The sequence below is a fragment of the Lontra canadensis genome, unplaced genomic scaffold (genome assembly GCF_010015895.1).
Source record: "Lontra canadensis isolate GAN:19392208 unplaced genomic scaffold, GSC_riverotter_1.0 scaffold138, whole genome shotgun sequence".
Taxonomy (NCBI): domain Eukaryota; kingdom Metazoa; phylum Chordata; class Mammalia; order Carnivora; family Mustelidae; genus Lontra; species Lontra canadensis.
The window spans coordinates 2707909-2726905 of record NW_022631132.1 but is presented as its reverse complement, the minus strand read 5'-3'; the positions used below and the strand labels follow the sequence as shown (position 1 = coordinate 2726905).

Below are 18997 nucleotides of genomic sequence, written 5' to 3'. Positions count from 1 at the left end.
CCCTGCCCTTGAAGATCTTCTGTGAGTCCCTTAATCTCTTTTGACCCCTGCTTTCTCATGTGTGAAATGAAATATTATGCCTCTCATATGATTATCGGGAGGCTTAAAGGAGTTAATACATGAGTTAATACATGCAAACTTAAATGAGTTGATACATGCAAAGTACTTAGAACCTGGCACATAGTAAGTTAGCTTACAATTGATTTTATTGATATATATATCAATAAAATCAATAAAAGCTCTCAGTAGACCGGCAATTCTGACGTAGAATATCCTTCTCTTTGGTTTTGACATGAAGATTCTTCATGATCATGAAACCATAGAAGCAAAATAAACATTTTTTCCTGAGACCATGGATCCATTCTTTGTGTTAGTGGTTCAAAGGGGGAAGGGAGGAGTGTACAGTACAGTTTTGCACCCTTTGTTTCTAAATGTCATTTAGAGAAATAACTACTCTGTAAGAGAGGTCTGAAACATGTGCCTTTTAGCAAAGCACTCATAACCCCCCCTCACTCCCAATCCTACTGGCATTGGGGCTCAACAGAGGCTTCTAAACAGAGGGAAGACCTCAAATGTTAGTCAAGAGCTGTGGCGCAAAGGAATAATTATGTTGAACATTTTAAGCGGCATGTTGAGCCACAGAGCATCAATATATAACTGACGATTAAAAGGCGACCTTGGAGTATAGTTGCCCCTCGTGTTAATCCCCACGTGCAGGATCTACCACTTGGACTTGGGTCCCCACTTAAATGTACTTTAGTAACTTATTTAGGGCCTCTAACAATTGATTTTGAGGCTTACGAGGGAGTGAAATGTGAATGAATTTTAGTTTCTTTTTTTTTAATTTCTAATTTTTTAAGGGTTTGTATTTATTTGAGAGAGAGCTTGCAAACAAGTGGGAGGAGAGACAGAGGCAGAGGGAGAAGCAGAGTTCCCTCTGAGCAGAGAGCCTGACGTAGGGCTCGATCCCAGGACCCTGGGCTCATGAACTGAGCCGAAGGCAGATAGATGCTCAACTGACTGAGCCACCCAGGTGCCCCTGAACTTGAGTTTCTATTCAAAATAAATAAAGCCCCAGAATGAAGCCCTTGAGGATTCCAAAAGATAAGCAACCATTTTGTTTCTCTACTGGGTACTCCAGAGCCAAAAGGGAGAAGTGGTCCTTGGCATCCTGGGTTTGCCATCCTGAGCTTGGCTGGGTCCATGAGAGTGGGGACCTAGACCTAAGGCCTGGGGGGTGGTCACGTTATTGGTAAATCTTGGGGGCGAACATCACAGGGGACCCCTGTTCCTTTCCATTTCCTGACTGTGTTAAAATCATTCTCGAGGGGCACCTGGATGGCTCAGTCAGTTGAGTGGGGAGCCTGCTTCTCTCTTTCCCTCTGCCCCTTCCACTTACTTATGCTTGCTCTCTGTTTCTCTCTAATGAAATTTAAAAAACTAACAAAAACCATGATGCTTCTCTGTACCAGAGCCTCATTCCCACACAAGGGTCTTGTTTCCCAATCTGAATAATGTGAAGTCATGCATAGTGCTGTAGGTAGTGGTCCTGAGGCCAAAGACTTGAGTCTAATTTTCTCCAGCTGGGTATTGTGCATGTCCTTGCCCATCGCTGTTTTCTTAGAACTTGCCCATCTCTCTTCTCAGTTCCGGCATTTAGTATTTCCATAACATGTTATAGCTGAGTTCTTCATGATCGTTTTTAGTAGTTAGACAACCGGTCACATGCAGAGCATGAGCCAGTACTTAGCCAGCGAACAAAGTGGAAACTGTCCGCCAAACCCAGTTTCATAATCTTCCTTTAATAAAACTCTACTGTGTCATTTTGTTTGGTCCCGGTCTTTAAACCTTGAGCAGACACCAACCTGTGTAGTAGACTGGGCCTGCTGCAACACAGATTTGACTTAGAGTGGAACAAAGAATAAAGCGGACCATGAAGAGTTAAGAAAAGAAAGCCGGGGTGGGGGGTTGGGTAGGAGGGGGGAGTGGCGCATTTGTTGAATAAAACTATCACGATTTTAGATTTTTTGCTTATTTCCTACAGGCCCATACCATTTTGGAATGTGTGCTTTCGAGAGCAGGTTCCCTGCTCTAATACAGAGATTCCTGCTTGCTACCTAATCACAAGTACATTCCAGAATAATCCCCAACACGAGATAGGTGCTCAGTGACTAGTTGTTGACACTTGAGCTTTGTGCATGTTTCCGTGGCGGGGCATGGTTTCTGCTGAAGCAAGAGTATCCAACAGATGCCACGGGCTCTTCTCCCATTTCTCGTAGGCGTTTACCCGCTAACTCTTCACCTCTCTGAAATCCAGCCAGTTAGCGGTATGGTCAATGTGGAACCGAACCCTAGCAATGGAGGGGAAGACAAGTGTGCCCAAGATGAGAGTTTCACAGCCTGTGCTGAAGAAGGCAGGGAAACGTGATCTGTCTGGGAAAGGTGTGGCCTCACTTTTCTCATCTCTTAAATGTGAGAGTCATTCGGTGTGACCTCTAGGGCCCCTTCCAACCCTGACTTCTGTGCTCCTGTGCTTTTCCAATCACCTCCTCCCTCCAGGCTTGTGTGCTCCTCTGTAAACGGAGGGGGTGGGACGGGCAGGTGTTGAAGTCCTAACTATTGGTGACCTTGAAAGAGTGAACTTTTAGTTATCCAGAAAATCTAGCCCTCCAGACTGGCCATCCCCCCAGGGTATCAGGTAGCCAAGATTTCACTGCCCATTAAAGCACAATGAAAAGACTCATTGGGCCTGGGTTCAAACTGCAGCAGCAAAGTGGTCCTTCTTGGGAGGGGATGTTGACTTTGACCTACACAATTAGCTCCTCGCTGTTGGAGGCTCCTGCCCCGCCCGCTTCAGGCCAGCGTTCTGGTGGGGATAAGAGGCGGGGTGTGTGTGTGTGTGTGTGTGTGTGTGTCCATCCATCAGATAGGAGCCCATAGTGTTCAGGTTTCCTCCTGACAGTTCTAATCCCTTGTTCCTGTTGGGAAGGGTAGTGTTGATAAGCGGTGTCCCAAGTCACGCTTCACGGCAGGTGTAGTTCATTCCAGCATCTGTTCCCTGCCCGGTATCTGCTTTCAGAAGTTTGCTCAGGACCTTGGTGGATACTGATAGGAGGGGAATGCACTAATCCTCTGATAGCGACTGGGTAAGCAGAGGGCGGGGCGGGAAGAACAGGCCGGCGGGAACCCCGGGCTAGCTGCCGGTGCGTGATGGCCAGCCACTGTCCTTTGTAAGCACTGATGAAGATGCAGGGTAGGTGGCCTGCGCACCTGTGTGCCTCAGACAGTGTCTCTGGAGAGAAGTGGAAGAGGACAAGAAGCCTCCTTTCTCTGTGGAGGGTGGCCAGTACCACTTTTACCCTTGTTGCTTCCCCTCCTCGTGAACTGCCCAATAGTATCTGTTTCTGGCTGGTCTTCATGTGCCTTTCAGTTCTGGCCACGCACACAGTCCTTCCTGGGCAGCCAACCCAGCCAACTTGGCCTTCTCCCTGGTGGTGGTGGTCTCCCTTCAGCTGGCCAGTTAAACCCAACCCTTTCTCCCCAGTGTAACCGAAGTCTCCTCTCTTCCATTGAGCCTTGCCTGAGCACTCTGCTTTACTGTTCCCAGGCCTCAGAAGGCCTTCACCTCAGACCAAGTTTAAGTGTATTCATGTTCTTTTTAAAAAAAAAAAAGATTTTATTTATTTGACAGAGATCATAAGTAGGCAGAGAGGAAGGAAGTCGGGGGTGGGGGGCAAAGAGGCTCCCCACTGAGCAGAGAGCCCGACATGGGGCTTGATCCCAGGACCCTGAGATCATTACCTGAGCTGAAGGCAGGCTTAACCCACTGAGCCACCCCGGCGCCCTATATTCACGTTCTTGCCCACAGAAGACATTGAGTTTTGCCTTCAGCACAGCTACTGGTACTGAAAGGAGCACACACTAGGGACCCTGCTACACCTCGATGCGGGGGGGCTAAGTGTCTAAGGCAGACGCTGGTGGTAGAGGCCATAGCAGGCCATGCACGGTGGGCAGGAGAAGGTCGTCTCTCCTCCTGTGTCTCCTGCCTGATCCTGGAGCCGTGTGTGTACGAGGACTTGAGAACAATTGAGCCACATAAAATGAGTGAGAGTGAACGTGCGTGAGAGAGCGGATGGAGGGAGCATGGGTGCCTCGGGGGTGTGAAGTGTGTGCCCCTGGTTTATTAACGGTCGAGTGGTGTTCTTCCCTCTCTCCCCACCCACCTTCTTCCTAGCATACCCTTTCCTTCTCTCTAATCTGCCTCTTACAAGTAACAGGCCAGGCCTGCTTGGTGTTATCCATCCCAACTCATTCTTAAGTCGAATTCATGGCCACACCTTCAAGGTCATCTGTTACTGCTGCCTCACCACTGTATTTGTCTTCCCCTAAACTAGGTCAATCCCACAGCCCAGTGTACCCAGGCCTTGCTCAAGATGACCTACTGCTCCCACTGCCAGGGGCTTGTGAGTGTGAAGCCGTGTTACAACTACTGCTCCAACATCATGAGAGGCTGCCTGGCCAACCAAGGCGATCTTGATTTTGAATGGAACAATTTCATAGGTGAGTGAGAGTGAGGGAGGGAGTTGTGTCGCCAGAGAGAGCTCAGCTTCCGGGCACGGGGAATTTTGTAATTATCATCCATGAAAGTTCTTCTGTGCCTTATTTATGGGATGCCAGAGTTCTAAGTGTACTTAGAGTTTGCACCATTCTACAGGTAAGTGTTCCCTTGAACTGATGGTGCTGGTACAGAAGACCTCGGACCTAGCAAATACCAAGGTATCAGAGAATGTGACTTTTTGGCATTTCCTCCCCGGAAGGTCTGTTTTAGTTACGCATCATAGGCTTGTGTCCCTATAAATGCTGGAGTATGGCCGTTACTGACTAAACTTTGAAATCACCTGTCACCCTGGGACTGAACCTTCTATATAGTGGCCCGATGCCCGTTGGATGTTTGAACCAAGTGAAACCTGACTCGGGGGGAATCTAGGGGTTCTCTTTCTACAGAGGATTTCACAGTAACCCGAGTGCTCTAGTGAGCACGGAGGCCCCTTTGCTCTAGTCATCTTAGAGGTGAGCATCCTCACAGCTCCCTGACATCTGGAATCCAAACAGTTGTGTAAGCGGGTTGCCCACTTTCCAAGAGGATTCATCAGCATCAGTGGGAAAGGACAATTTTAAGGATTGTTTATAGGTCCGGCCATTGAGTTCGTTGATGTGCCATTAACGCACAGCTTAGTCCTGAAAGATCCGTGACGGGCATGGGGGCTCCTGGTCCTCTGTGTTAGTGGCGCCATATGCGCGCGCGCGCGCACACACACACACACACACACACACGTGCATGCGCACACACAATCCAACGGCTCACAAAACAGACTCGGCTCTTCCTCCAGCGCCCAGTCATGTTTGTGTAATTGCAGAACATAAGTGGCTTTAGAAGCACCTGTTTTTCACTTCCTTGTTTGCATCATGGGAACATGTGTGCAATTTGCTGGCACCTTTCGGTCAAGGGATTGGACTCGGGAGAGGTGGTTTTTTATTTTTTAGTCTGCATGAGAGCTAATTACCATATTAACTCTGTTTGAAAATGCATCAATAAATTGGCTCCAACAGATTCTTGAGAACACTGACGGGGCGGGTGGGGGGGAGAGACACATGAATATTAAGCACTTCAACACAATTGTAGCCTAAATAGCTCTAAGTGAGAAGACCTGTGAAAGGGTAGCCAGAGGCAGCAGAGGCTCTTGCATGGATGGCCCAACGTGCCCAGAAGGAAGCCATGGGAGAAATTGTGGCTTTAAAATCATTCCCTCCCTCCCCCCATCCCTCACCCCGGGAAATAAAAGCTCATGGCATTTCCAGATCAGAAGTTGATGTTTCAATTTTCAATTTTCAATCCGACCCTCACCCCTCACAACCCAGATGCCAAATTTGAAGTTCCCTTCTGCTAAATTCTGTAAATGTTGGTTCGCCTTTTAACTTTATAGCATCTACTGTACTCGTTCTCCGGGCAAAGGAGGATAATTCGCCATATACTACAAACAGTGCAGAGTGACAGCCCTCGAGTTTTGCCAGCCTTTCTACAGACCGGTCACGAGTGAGGTGCAGAGGGCTGTGTCCCTTACACTGTTCTCTTGTTCCAACGTGTCTGGCAGAAACTGTAACTCATTGTATTAAAATACAAATTCTCTCACGCTCTTTTTTTTTTTTTTAACATTTTTCCAAAGAGTTTGCAGATCCACGTCAAATCAAAACTGCACTGTGGCTCGCTTAATTAATGTTTTCAAGCAAGGAGGAGTGAGTTGCGGTGGTTGTTCTTGTTGAGAATTTAAAAAACTACGTTTGTTCTTTCAAGAAACAGAATTAAACCCGAGTGGAAATTGATAGGATTTCTGAATCCATTTTCCTCAGTTCTTTGAAATGATCCTCCTTGGAGGGATGAGGTATATAATTGTATCTAAACTTAATTTTTAATGGGTATTTTATTCTTTCTGTCCCATAAGCTGATCTCACAGGCCAGGGGTAACAGACTTTGTTAATCCCCAGTGCTTTTTTTATGAATTTTCACCAGGGTTTAATTTGCTCTGTGGTTGTAGAATTCAGTCCCAATTTACATGCCTTTGCTCTAAGTTCTTTTTTTTTTTTTCCTTCGCAAAGGATTTTTCTTTCCCCTTTAAACGACTGCAGTTAACGAATGGTGATGGGCTTTTCCCCCAACTTCTTTAAAATCAGATCTTGGGGTTAAGTTGGGAAACTGCCTTTTGTTTTCCCAGTGGGTCGTGAGCCTGAAGATGGGGGTTTGTGAGTCCTGGCAGCACAGCGCTAAAGGATTCAGTTTGCCTGGTGTGAAGGGGATTCTCTGTGGACGAATGGGGATGACCTGGTGCCCATAGCCTGAGTGCCAAAAGCCTGTGGCTGGACCAGGCCCCCAAAGAGACAGGCTCAGTTTTCCACATCTGCCTTCTTGCTGCTGTGTCCTCCTTTCCCTCTCTTGAATTGCTACCAGCCTTGTTCCAGATGGATCCAAACAGTTGGAACACCCGGACCTGGTTTTGTAAGAGGTCGGCTCAGAAGGTCAACCCAATACTACCCACCCCCCCCCACCACCACCACCAGGACAAAGTCGGTTTCCGGACAAGCTTAAATGCTGCTCCGTTGCACCTTGCTTTCCGTCACGTACTGTGGTTTGCCTTAACCTTCACCTGACACCTAGCCAGCCTGACTCGTGTCACACGTTGTGGCCACAGGACTTCCGTGCTGGGATGTTGGGGTGTCAGGGCTGCCAGCAGGAGGCAGGGCTGGTCAGATATCCCAGAAATAAGAGACCTTTAGCCTGGACCCACCATCTTTGGCTCTCCCTCGGGGCTTCTGATCAGGGCTGGCCACTTGTAGGGAAGGGCTGCACTGAGAGCCAAGCGGGACTCCCCCCCGCAGGGGTGGGGGGGCCCACTCTGCACATTCCTCAGCCGCCCCGTGCAGGACGCCATGGCACCGGCCCCAACAAAGGCCCGGCTTCCCTCCATTCCCAGAGTTGACAAAGATGCCAAACAGCCAGAAGAATCGGGTTTATGTTTCCTTTCAGTCTTTCACAAACACGTTAGTGATGCGGCCTTTCCTCACCAGTAGGGGAATGAGTAGTTCCAAAATGCACTGGATCCCCCACCCTTGCTTAAACCTCTGCATTTTGGATGTTGATTATCTATCTGTCTATTCATAACATTTTTATTTGGAGCAAGCGACTTCCTCGACAAAGAATGTGCTTTCTGTACGTGGCAGTCCTTGACGATTTGACAATGATGAGCACGTTGAAGCGGTGCTTGACTTGTTTACAAAAGTCTCCCTTTGCTAGCCCATCAGAAGCATTTTCCCCTGTGGTACGATGCTATGTTCATGCCGGCAGCCTTTACTAAGAGGTAGGAAGCGTTACTTTATTGGTGCTTACCACAATGCAGTCTGAAACTTCATTTGTGACTGCTTTTCAAAAAAAGTGCGTTTCAGGGAAATCTGCTTGTGGTTTGTGACATCGGAATTGCAGCTTAGAGATATGACCCCCATGCCTTCGGATGTTGTGTTGGGTCTGTTCTAGGTGGAAGGTAAAAGGTTGATGATCAAATTGGTTTTCATGGACAGGCTGCTGCCCAAAGTCCTTTGCACCAGAAAGTTGAGGTAGAAGATGGTGGTGGCCTGCAGTCCTCTCTGAGAAGGGCATAGAGGCTTCTGGAAACTAGCCCTCCTTGCTGGGAGCTATCCTCGGCCTACCTGAAGACTGTGGATAACATGGTAGGCCCACGTTATGCCTAAAGAGCCTTCCCTGCCGGGCCTTAAGCACCAGAGTTGAAAGGAGAGCAGACACGTGGAAAAGTTCAGTGCTTGTCCAGAGTGAAGCACCCTTTTCCTCATTTCCAGTTTCCTCGAATTTTGACCAGGAAATATCAGGCAACAGTACTGAGCCTCATGATCCCCACGAACATGTACGGCAGAAAAACAAGTACTAAAACATTCTAGACTCCTCCAGAAGGCCAAGGTGACTCGCAGAGTCATCAATGAAGACTCACACTGGGAGCATGGGCTTTTTGCGGACTGTGTCTTCTGTTGTCTTCTCACCCAAATGAAAAGAGGCACATGTTTTGCTTTAACTCGAGGCCCTTGTGTTTGAAATGGGAAGTTTATCTTAATACAAAATTGCATCTTTCAAATTTTCATTATTTGAAAAGTCATTAGAATTCCTCAGAACACTGTCATTTGTAATTTCCAACTGTGCGCTCAAGGAGCTGAAAGGGTTTCATTTAAAAAATGAAAGAAAGCAAATGATATGCCAGGATTTTGACAGATTTATGTTTCTGAGTCTTGTAAACGGAACCTAAATGAAAAGATCCCAGAAAGTCACTGGGAGAAGTGGCATGTTGTTGTACCCCGGCCGCAGGTTTGTCTGCGGGAGCTAGTGCAGAGCCTCACAGCGACAGCCAGCGACACACGCAGGGAATGAGTAATCAGTGTAATAGAATGTTCCCGATTGGGTTTCCTCTCTGTGGAATAAAGCATCCACCTGGCCATTTCACCTTGTGGAGAGCTAGTGATACACGGTGACTAAATGCAGCTTGGTGTTAATAGAAACGGATGTAAAAACCTGAGTTGATCAGGACACGTGCCTTCTTCCCTAACACCCCCCCCACCCCCCCAGAAATCAAGACGGGGTGAGATAAGCAGACTGATGACCCACGGCCGAACTCACGGTTTACTTTTGGCGCTGTATTGTTTTTCCCCAAATGTCCTGTTAGACGCGATGCTGATGGTGGCAGAGAGGCTCGAGGGTCCTTTCAACATCGAATCGGTCATGGATCCCATCGACGTGAAGATTTCCGACGCTATAATGAATATGCAGGAAAACAGTGTGCAAGTGTCCCAGAAGGTAACGAAGGCAGGATAACTGGCAAAGAGAGGCAGAGCCCTCCCCTCCAACCCCTCTTCACAGCCTCCCCCCCCACCCCAGGCTTGGGATGCACCTTCCCTAATGTGACCATGTTTGTTTTGATGCAGGTTTTCCAGGGATGTGGGCCCCCCAAACCCCTCCCGGCTGGCCGGACCTCCCGTTCCATCTCCGAGGGGGCATTCAGCGCTCGCTTCAGACCGTATCACCCCGAGGAACGCCCGACCACGGCGGCTGGCACGAGTTTGGACCGACTGGTGAGCACTTTGGCGCAGGAGCGGGCGTGTTTAATGACAAAGAACCGAAAGCATTTGCTCCAAATGCAGTTTTAGTTGGAAGTCTGTCAAGTGCGGGTCTTTCAGGTGAAACTTTCCAAGCAGATTGCATGTGGATGTCCATAAATCTGCCTCTCATTTTCTGGCTCATAAAGTCCGTACGTCGTTAGGAAACGCGGCGCATCTACTGTGCGCCCATCACTGTGCCCGTTAGAGGGAGGCGCAGAGCGATGGGACGCCTCCTCGTTCTCAAGAAGCCCCCGGCGCAGCGGGAGAAGCAGGCATCCCCGGCTACACGAGCGGAGGGGATGTGCGGGGAGTGCTGGGATGGCGGGAAGGTGGGAGAGAGCTGCTTGCCACGTGTCGCCAGGGCAAGGGCTGGGGGAGCGGCGTGGTGACAGGCACTCACAGTTGCACAGAGGGAACAGTATAGACGCTGCAGCCAGAAGGGGAAAGTCTGCTCATCCCGCGGGGCCTGGAGGCTGGCGGGCCTCAGACGGTAGCTGCGAAGAAGAGGGAGAGTGGACGGTGGGTCTGGGTCGCTCCCTCGGGGCCTGCATTCCAACCATTAGTTCATCGGAGTGAGTTTGTTCTTTCTGTATAAATTTGATCTGCATTTTTCTCTTGTGACTCGAGTTGAAAAGGAATTGCCGAATGCTCTGGAGCTACTTTAGAGATGATCAAAAGACGCATGTGTAGGCTGTTGCGTGCTTTTACAGAGGTCTCTTTCCCTCCCCTCCCCCCATGAGGTTACTGATGTCAAGGAGAAGCTGAAACAGGCCAAGAAGTTCTGGTCCTCTCTGCCCAGCAATGTTTGCAGCGATGAAAGGATGGCTGCCGGGAACGGCAACGAGGATGATTGCTGGAACGGGAAAGGCAAGAGCAGGTTAGCCACGGGCAAGTGGGGTGGCGGTCTCCCTTCCCACCTGCCTGGGGGCTCGCGGGCCTTTCAGATGGGGGTCACTCAAGTTGTCACTCGAGGGAGGCATCATGAAGTACTTGACAGTAGGTAGCAATAGCATGGTTGGCTTCTAGATGTTCTAAGGAACAGGCTTTGCCCCGCAAGCCTTGTGAAGGCACCCGGCTGTTTGCGGAGCGTACTGGGCCAGAGGTCTGCGATGGTGGCTCTGGTCCAGCATGAGGACTGCAACTCAGGGTTCTGGTAGCATCATCTTCCCAGGGTTTTAATGCCTATGGTTCTTAGCCCCCCAGTCTGGCCTCCTAAAGCTCCAGTTCCCCCAAAGGCCTCATTCTCTTCTTGGGTGATGTCTTATGTAGCCACCCCTCCATACCCAGTAACTTTCCTAAGTCCCCACTGTATCGGCCCTTGACTCTGACCCACCAACGTCCATTAAAAGGGGTAGCTTTCCAAAACGTCCCCATCAAAGTGGAGAAACAAGAAATGGGACAACTTTCCCCTGAACTGCACTCAGTGGGAATACTAGAATCAAGGCAGAATTCTCTGATCTTCGGCGACTTTGAGCTTTACCGATCATCTTAATGGGGTCATTTTCCATTTCAGATACCTGTTCGCGGTGACGGGAAATGGCTTAGCCAACCAGGGCAGTAATCCGGAGGTCCAGGTGGACACCAGCAAACCAGACATACTGATCCTTCGCCAGATCATGGCCCTTCGGGTTATGACCAGTAAAATGAAGAATGCTTACAATGGGAACGATGTGGACTTCTTTGATATCAGTAAGTACCTGTGGTTTGAAACTTACACCTTGTTCTCGTCCACTGTGTGATGAGAACAAGTGGAATGAAATGTCTGTTCCTCTTTTTTTTTTTTTTTTTTTTTTTTAAAACTAGGTGATGAGAGCAGTGGAGAGGGAAGTGGAAGTGGTTGTGAGTATCAGCAGTGCCCTTCGGAGTTTGAGTACAACGCAACCGACCACTCCGGGAAGAGCGCCAACGATAAGGCCAGCGGTGCTGGTGGCCTTGCCAGGGCACAGCCCTACCTTCTCGCTGTCTTCTGCATCTTGCTCCTGGTCATGCAGAGAGAGTGGAGATAATTCTGAATCGTAGAGAAAGAGTTCTCTTCAAAAAGTTAAAAAGGCACCGGTTATCACTTTTATACCATCCTAGTGACTTTGCTTTTTAAATGAATGGACAACGATGTACAGTTTTTACTATGTGGCCACTGGTTTAAAAAATGCCGACTTTGTGTTTTCATTCAGTTTTGTGGGGAAAAGTGACTTGTATGTATAAAGGCAGTTCCTGCTCCCCCAGAATCATGTTAAACGTGGCTAACAGTGTAGGTACAGAACTGTAGTGAGTTGTGCATTTGTGATTTTATCACTCTTGTTTTTTTTTTTTTTCTTTTTGTTTGTGGGGTTTTTTTTTCTCCTTCGATTATGATCTCACCTTGTTTCTTACAAGAAAACCAGGGTCCTTTCTTGGCATGTAACATGTACGTATTTCTGAAATATTAAATAGCTGTACAGAAGCAGGTTTATTTATCATGTTACCTTATTAAAAGAAAAAGCCCAACAAGCAGTAAAATGTCCATTTATCCCTGTTGATGGGTTGCCTTCTCTGGAGAGGAATGGATATGATTTTGTTTTTTTTTATTATTAAGTTAGGACAGAATGTGAAGGCACAAGGGGGCTTCTGAGCCACTTGGTAGGTTGGATTCAGGTATCAATGCAAGAAGGCTCTACTTCCCTGATAGCCGAGGACTGGAAGACACTGTAGACCATATCCGTCTTGGTCGAACTAAATTACATAAACTAAGATCACAGGTCCGTTTCTTGAACCCGCTTATACTTAGAGCAGAACCCACTTAGAAGAAGATTCCTTTTCAGTACACTCTCCCTAGAAATATAGAAGGCGTTCAGGATGTCTGAGTTATCACACGTTCACACATAGGTTAGGGGGTGGGTTTTTGTCTTTTTGTGTCTTATCCAAGCAAGTTAGCAAGCCGCTGTGTGCTGGTCTTCATGTCCACACTGACCTGCTTTGATTTCCTATCCCGAAGGCAGAAATAAGTGACCAAGAAGCTCATTTGGTCCTCCTTGTTACAGCATCCCAGATTTCACACCCCACCGTGTAGAATAGGGAACTCTCTGGGGGCCAGCCAGAACCGGGGTACAGTCTGGGCACCCCAAGTAGCTGTCAGCACTCCTCCAGCAAACTTCTCGTCTGTGCATTTGCGTCTGGTTTTGGATCCCCGTTTTTGTAAAACAAGGTTTCTAAAGCGTCCTACTTGAGTTGTCTTCCCTAGGCCCATCTGATCAGAAAGGCGAAGGGCTTGCTGTGGGTCATGGCCATGTGCTACCTTGTCAGCCAAAAAGTCCGCTTGGGGCCATCTGGGTGTCCAGGCTTTTTTCACATGTTGTCGTTGTTGAGAGGCGGACGGGAGGGACTATTGAGCCCAGAAGACAATAGCTTAGTGGTGACCCTTAGCCATGGATCTGGGGGCGGGGTGGGGCGGGGAGGGGTAGGTGGCACGGGGATCTGGCAAAGGCCAGAGCTGTTGGCCCAGGCCAAAGACAACCCCGTTCCTTGTATCCTTACCAAATGACAGCTTATAAAACCATGAGAATGTAACAGCTCCCTTTAAAAAGGAGTTCCCAGAAAGTCTTCAAAGAGGAAAGATCCTGCAAGTCTCTTCCTGCGTTAGGCAGCCAGATCTCCGACGCCACAGAAGCTAACACCCACGGAGGGGTGGTTTGTGTTCCTGTTGAATCTTCAGTTGTTAGACTAATTCTCTATTTTTATATTGAAACATAATCACTTGATAGCTCAGGGTCTACATTTCATTCAGCTTTTCACACCAAATTCTTCAAGAATGGTCAACATGGAATATTGGGGGCTGTTGTAAACAGAGGCTTAATTTTATTAGAAGTATGCAGTTATTTATTAAAGCATGATGTTAATAAAATAGGCATATTCTGGCTGGTGTGTATAAGTGTTTGTTTTTTTTTTTTAACAAATCACAGAAGACCTAAAATGGAAAAGGTTCTCCATTTATGTATGAGGAAAAATGGATTGTAAATAGCTAAGCTGCCTTGTGAGAACTTGGAAAATGTGCTGATACTTAGTAACTACCTCAGTTGTGAGGAATTTCCTTTTTAGCTTAGACTGCTATTACTTCGACTTGGTAGAAATGAATCTGGTCTCCAAAATGTGGCTCAGAGAGTTATCCCCGTAGACCTTGTGAGTTGTTTTTAATTTAAAACCTTGAACTCTGCCCAGCTGTTTTCTTTCAGTCAACTTCTCTACACCAATAACATTTTCCGAATTAAATATTCTTGAAGGTTCTTCTGGACTCTCACTGATTTGTTTTCTTTCTTTGCATTTTTTCCTGTTACCCTTTTATTATTTAAATTGTCTCTTGCTTTTGAACTTGAACTATGAAATAAACAAATCATAGATTTTTCCATTCAGATCTGACTGGATAACTCTTGGCTCCTAAACAGCTGGCAGGCTCACCCTTGCACCCTGTCCCACCCCTGCTCCGTAAGAAAGAATAAACGCAAGCTGAATATTCTAAAATCTTTTAAGAGTTCAGAGTATGAGGTAGAATAAAAGCTTTGTTGGTAGACCTGCCTTTTCCAAAGTCTCTGTTAATAGCATGTGACTTTGTGTTTTACAAAGTCATTTGGAAATTATTTTTTCTTTCCAACACTTCACCACCCTGTACCTCAAGAAAAAAACATTTTTAACGACTCTCAGATTTACATTTTATTTCAAAAACAGTCCGTAATTAGCACCTATTTTTTGATAAAAGACAAAAGTACAAAGAATTGACATGCATTTAAAAACTTTGGTCCTTGCATGTTCGAAACCTAACAGTTTACATGAAAAAGATTTTGTCATTTGTGATTCTAGAACAGACATAAAAATAGATGTGGATGATGATGTGCAAAATTCTGCTTGCCCCTTGGTGTCTGTGGAATGTGCCCACTTGCAGAGCTAAAGTGTGGGAAGTCAGTGCACGTGCGCAACTACCAAATACAACTTCATTGAAATAAGGGAACAAGGGCCGAGAACTATTTTTTTCAACTTCAAACCTAGTGGGGAAAATACACCTGTGCGTTGTGGGATACACTTTATTGCACAAGTTCAATTTCTACTTTTAATCTCCTGGTTATTTTCTTCTGGAAGTCTTTACAGAGGTGCAAAATCCCCGAAAGATAACCTGTGGTAATCTAGGAATTCCAGCCCATCAGTAAGGCCAATCCACGTAGTATTTACTTGTCTAATTTTGCTTTCCATTAGGTAATGTTATGACAGGGTTTAAAAACCAAAATCTACATAAAGATACAGAGGGAAAGTTTTCCTCCTGTTCCCACATCCAACCTGTCCAGTTACCCCACACTCTAAACTTACTAGTTGATGTGCATGTGTGTATGTATATATATGGAAAATTTGAAAGAAACCATATATGTATATGTATAAGCCTATATATATCTTCCAAAGTTTCCTTAAACATATACAAGCAAATATGAATGGAGATTTCCCCCTGTTTTCAAGATCAGTTACATTATTGAGGGATTCCTAAAGATGCGGAGTCCCATTTTAAATGCATGGCTGCTCAGTGGTACCCCATTTGGGATTTTTCGGTATTTTGGCCCAGTTGAATGGAGGTGATTTGTTTTCAAGAAACAAACCTTGAACTGAATGACTCCCCTTAGAATAACATAGTCCAGCCTATGGCTCTACCACCCTGAACGTGCCCGATCTCGTCTGATTTCGGAAGCTAAGCAGGGTCGGGCCTGGTTAGTACTTGGATGGGAGAATAATGTAGTCCTTTTTTTTTTTTTTTAAGGTTTTAGAGAGTGAGAGCTTGTGGTGGGAGGGGCAGAGGGAGAGGGAGAGAGAATTTCAAGCAGACTCCACACCCAGCTAGGAGCCTGGTGCCAGGCTCGATATCAGGACCTTGATCACGACATGAGGCGAAACCAAGAGTCGGATGCTTAACCCACTATACCACCCAGGTGCCCCCAGGGTAATGTTCTCTTAATGTTTCCTCAAGCCCAGAGGCCTTGAGGCCACAGCCGCGTCATGCAGGCTGGAGATGAGAATATTAGGGAAATGCATACATAGATCTCCGTCACCCATGAAGGAGCTGTCTGATGGCCAAGGAGCCATTAGAATATGCAAATGATTGTCAAAGTTCTGTCATCACGTTAGGTTGAATCTTTATTCATCAGTGTTCGGAGACACTTTAGTCGGTAAAATCTAGGGGAATCCGCTTCTCAGCACGAGTGTCCACATGTGGCGTTAAATGCACATTTTACTTTTGACTTTTCCCGGAATCCTGGGCAAAGGCACAGGGCTGTTGAAGAGCAAAAAGGTTTTCATGCGTCGGTCCTGCCAGGTAAAAGCTGGTGGGAGTTGACCGATCTGGTTAAGGAATAAAGGGAACGCGTGTGTGATGTGCACGGTGCTTTTCAAAGGGGTTTTAAGGTATTGTTTTCAGGTGTCTGGGGAAGTTTTGTAGTAACTGTGTTATTGTGTTTCTTAAACGAGGCAGAGCTGGGAGTCTGTGTGTGTGTGTGTGTGTGTGTGTGTGCATGCGCTTGCATACCCCTACATACCTATATCCAGGTTTGTGTCTTTTCAAACACTTAATCCCAGGCAGACCTTACCCTTTCACTTAAAGGCTGCCTTCCCCCTGCTGTCAGTGGTGTGTGCTTGGGGAATGCAGACTAATTTTAATAATAGCCTAAGGGAAACATAATTAGGAAGGTAAGCCTCCTGCCAAGAACAAACTACACACACGCACATATAAAATGCATTCCAGATAGAATTGCTTCGGTTTACTACAGCCTGGGCCTTGCTTTTTTGTACCAACATTGATAACCCGAAGCTGACTGTAACCCACTGTTCTCGGGGTCTCCCCACACAGGGCAGTTGGGGCCAGGTCGGCCACAAAGGAAGAACGCTGGTTGGTGGGTAATCTTCTGGACAGTGGCCTTGGGCTCTGAACCCGTTCGCTGCACTTGCCTGTCTAGGTCTTGAGGGCCCCTGCCTTCATCTCGCTTTTAAAATGTAATGAAAAACTTGTTTCAGTTCTGAATAATTTGCAACAAGCTCTGGCCGCAGCAACAGAAAGTTATTTAAACGTATTTACTGTAAAAAAAAAAAAAAAGTTCTTGTTTATTCACGGTGAAGCAGGATGAACCCGGGTGCAGGCCACTAAGGCCAGGCCGCATCCATGATCACCAGTAGAAGTCGCTCCATTTTGCCCATGAGTATAAGGACTCAAAGACATTAGGTAACTTTCCCAAGGGTGACCTACAGGTAAGAAATGTGAGAACCAGATTTGAAACCAAGGTTGGCTGGCCACCAGAGACTGTTTTCTTTTCTTTTCCTTTTTTCCCAAGTGCCACTTTTTCTTCCATTATCCTCTTCCCTTTACTCTGCTGTCACAGTCCTCAGGAAGGGACAGGCCTGTTGGGCATGCTGTAGTGAGCACTGTCCTGGACGTGCAGAAGGCCAAGTTAAAGGTCATGGCAAACTCTGGCTGACCAGTTGACCTGAGCCCAGGTGAAGGAGTCAAGGGCTACCTGGAGACAAATCTTCCTTTTCCTTTTTCTTCTTTGTTTATTTGATTTTTTAATTTTGAAAATTTGTCATTATTATTTTTTTTTATTTCTGGAGACAAACCTGGTCCAAAAGGTTTTCTAATTGCACACGGTGACTCTCTGTCCGGTGAGCGTGAAAGCAGGAAGAGCTCAGTTGATAGTGCATAGGGACCACGTGGCCTCTATGCTACTCTTGGAAGAACGGGCCTGAAGCGACCCTGTTCATCCTCTGCAGGAAAGCTTCCTGGGACCTTGTGTGGCAGGGCTCTGCAGCTGAACACTTAAGCAAACACTATCTGTTCAGAAAAATGCCACGGTTTACATATGGAAAATTCATACCCACTTAATCAGCTGGAGCTTCGCGAGGGGGTAAATACATCTTGAGATGAATGCCCCCCGGTGAGTATAATCTGGGTTTCTTAATCCTCAACAGGATTTCACTTTAAAAGTTATGTGTCGGTCAGAAATTGGACACAGAAAACCAAGATCGCAGGCAGTGTCGCAATAGGTGTGTTTCTTCAGGACTGGTCTCAGTGCACATTGGAAAAGACCATGTCCAAAGCCAAAACCTGTGCTTGAGGGACAAGAGAATTCGACTCGCCACCCAGAGAGGGAAGCTGGAGGCTTTTGTTGGTTGTCCTTTGAATGCCTGTACTGGCGTTCCCATCAGGTAGTATGTGCTGAAAACAACCGGACAGGTGCTGACCTAGGGGTGCTCACACTCTAGTGTTTGATCTCAACCTTGATCCAAGGTCCAGAAAGAAACCTGGAAGCCAAGGAGGGACCATGGACTCAGCCTCCAGATGAAAGCCAAGGGATGTCACTCGTCTGCGACCATGTTATGCGTACCTAGGGAATCGAGTAGTGACTTACGAAATCAGTTCAACACAGGTGCTGAAGGCTGGTGGTGACAAGCTGATGGAGAACAAAGTCGCTGGACTCCAGAGGTGGGTCCGGGTGGTTGTGGGTGAAGCAGGCAGCCCCTGAGGTGGCCGTCAGAGATGGTGTTACTCTTCTTCAACCTGCCCCTTGGGCCATTGGCCCACATGTTCGGGGCTGGATGGGCCCTTATGTGCCGCACATTGTCCAAGTTCCTTTTTGGAGAACTATAATTTATGTCCAAAGAATTCAAAGGTCCCTGATCTGTTGAAACACGCTCCACAGAAGAAATTATCAGAAGAGGCCAGCCCTTGGTTAGCAGAGATCACTAATGGCAGTCACTCTGGCTCCGGGTGTGTGTGTGGGTTGCCAAAACCACATGGGATCTGAGGCAGTAATAGGATTTATTTATTTATTTAGAAATGTACAATTATTAAAACATTTTTAAAAATTCCGGTATCGGTCATGTCCAGTGTCATAGGAATTTCAGGCATGCAATAGAGTGATTCAGGGGCTCTATATACCACTCAGTGCTCATCACGATAAGTGTCCCCTTGGCAGTAATGTCATTTATGACACATCTGGCTTTGGTCTCTGTGTGGGAGGACAAGTGAGGATGTAAGTGGGGTCCTCACTCTCAGGAAGCCCGTCATTCCACCGGGGACAGGAGAGTCATCCAGGAAACATGCCAGTGAATACAGAAGTTCTTGGCTGCCCTGCTGATCAAGGGAGAACAGCATACAGTGTGGGGGACAAGGTGACTTTGGGGGGACGGGGCTCTAGCTGGACTTGAAAGGAAGCGGGGAGAGGGAATGATCCTGGGAGTTCCTTGTGGGCAGGGTCCATTATTGGTTCTTAGTACACTTTGGATGCTACAGGTT

At 47.1% G+C, this 18997-nt stretch overlaps 1 protein-coding gene across 1 annotated transcript in view; it reads left to right on the top strand.

Annotated features, from left to right (window-relative positions):
• Positions 1-12198, top strand: part of GPC4 (glypican 4) — a 103161-nt gene extending 90963 nt beyond the window's left edge. The window contains exons 4-9 of the mRNA XM_032843346.1: positions 4395-4560; positions 9276-9406; positions 9535-9681; positions 10449-10585; positions 11222-11397; positions 11512-12198. Coding sequence (XP_032699237.1) covers positions 4395-4560; positions 9276-9406; positions 9535-9681; positions 10449-10585; positions 11222-11397; positions 11512-11714 — 960 coding nt within the window. The 3' untranslated portion in view covers positions 11715-12198. The remainder of the gene's footprint in view (positions 1-4394; positions 4561-9275; positions 9407-9534; positions 9682-10448; positions 10586-11221; positions 11398-11511) is intronic.
• The last annotated feature ends 6799 nt before the right edge of the window (positions 12199-18997 follow it).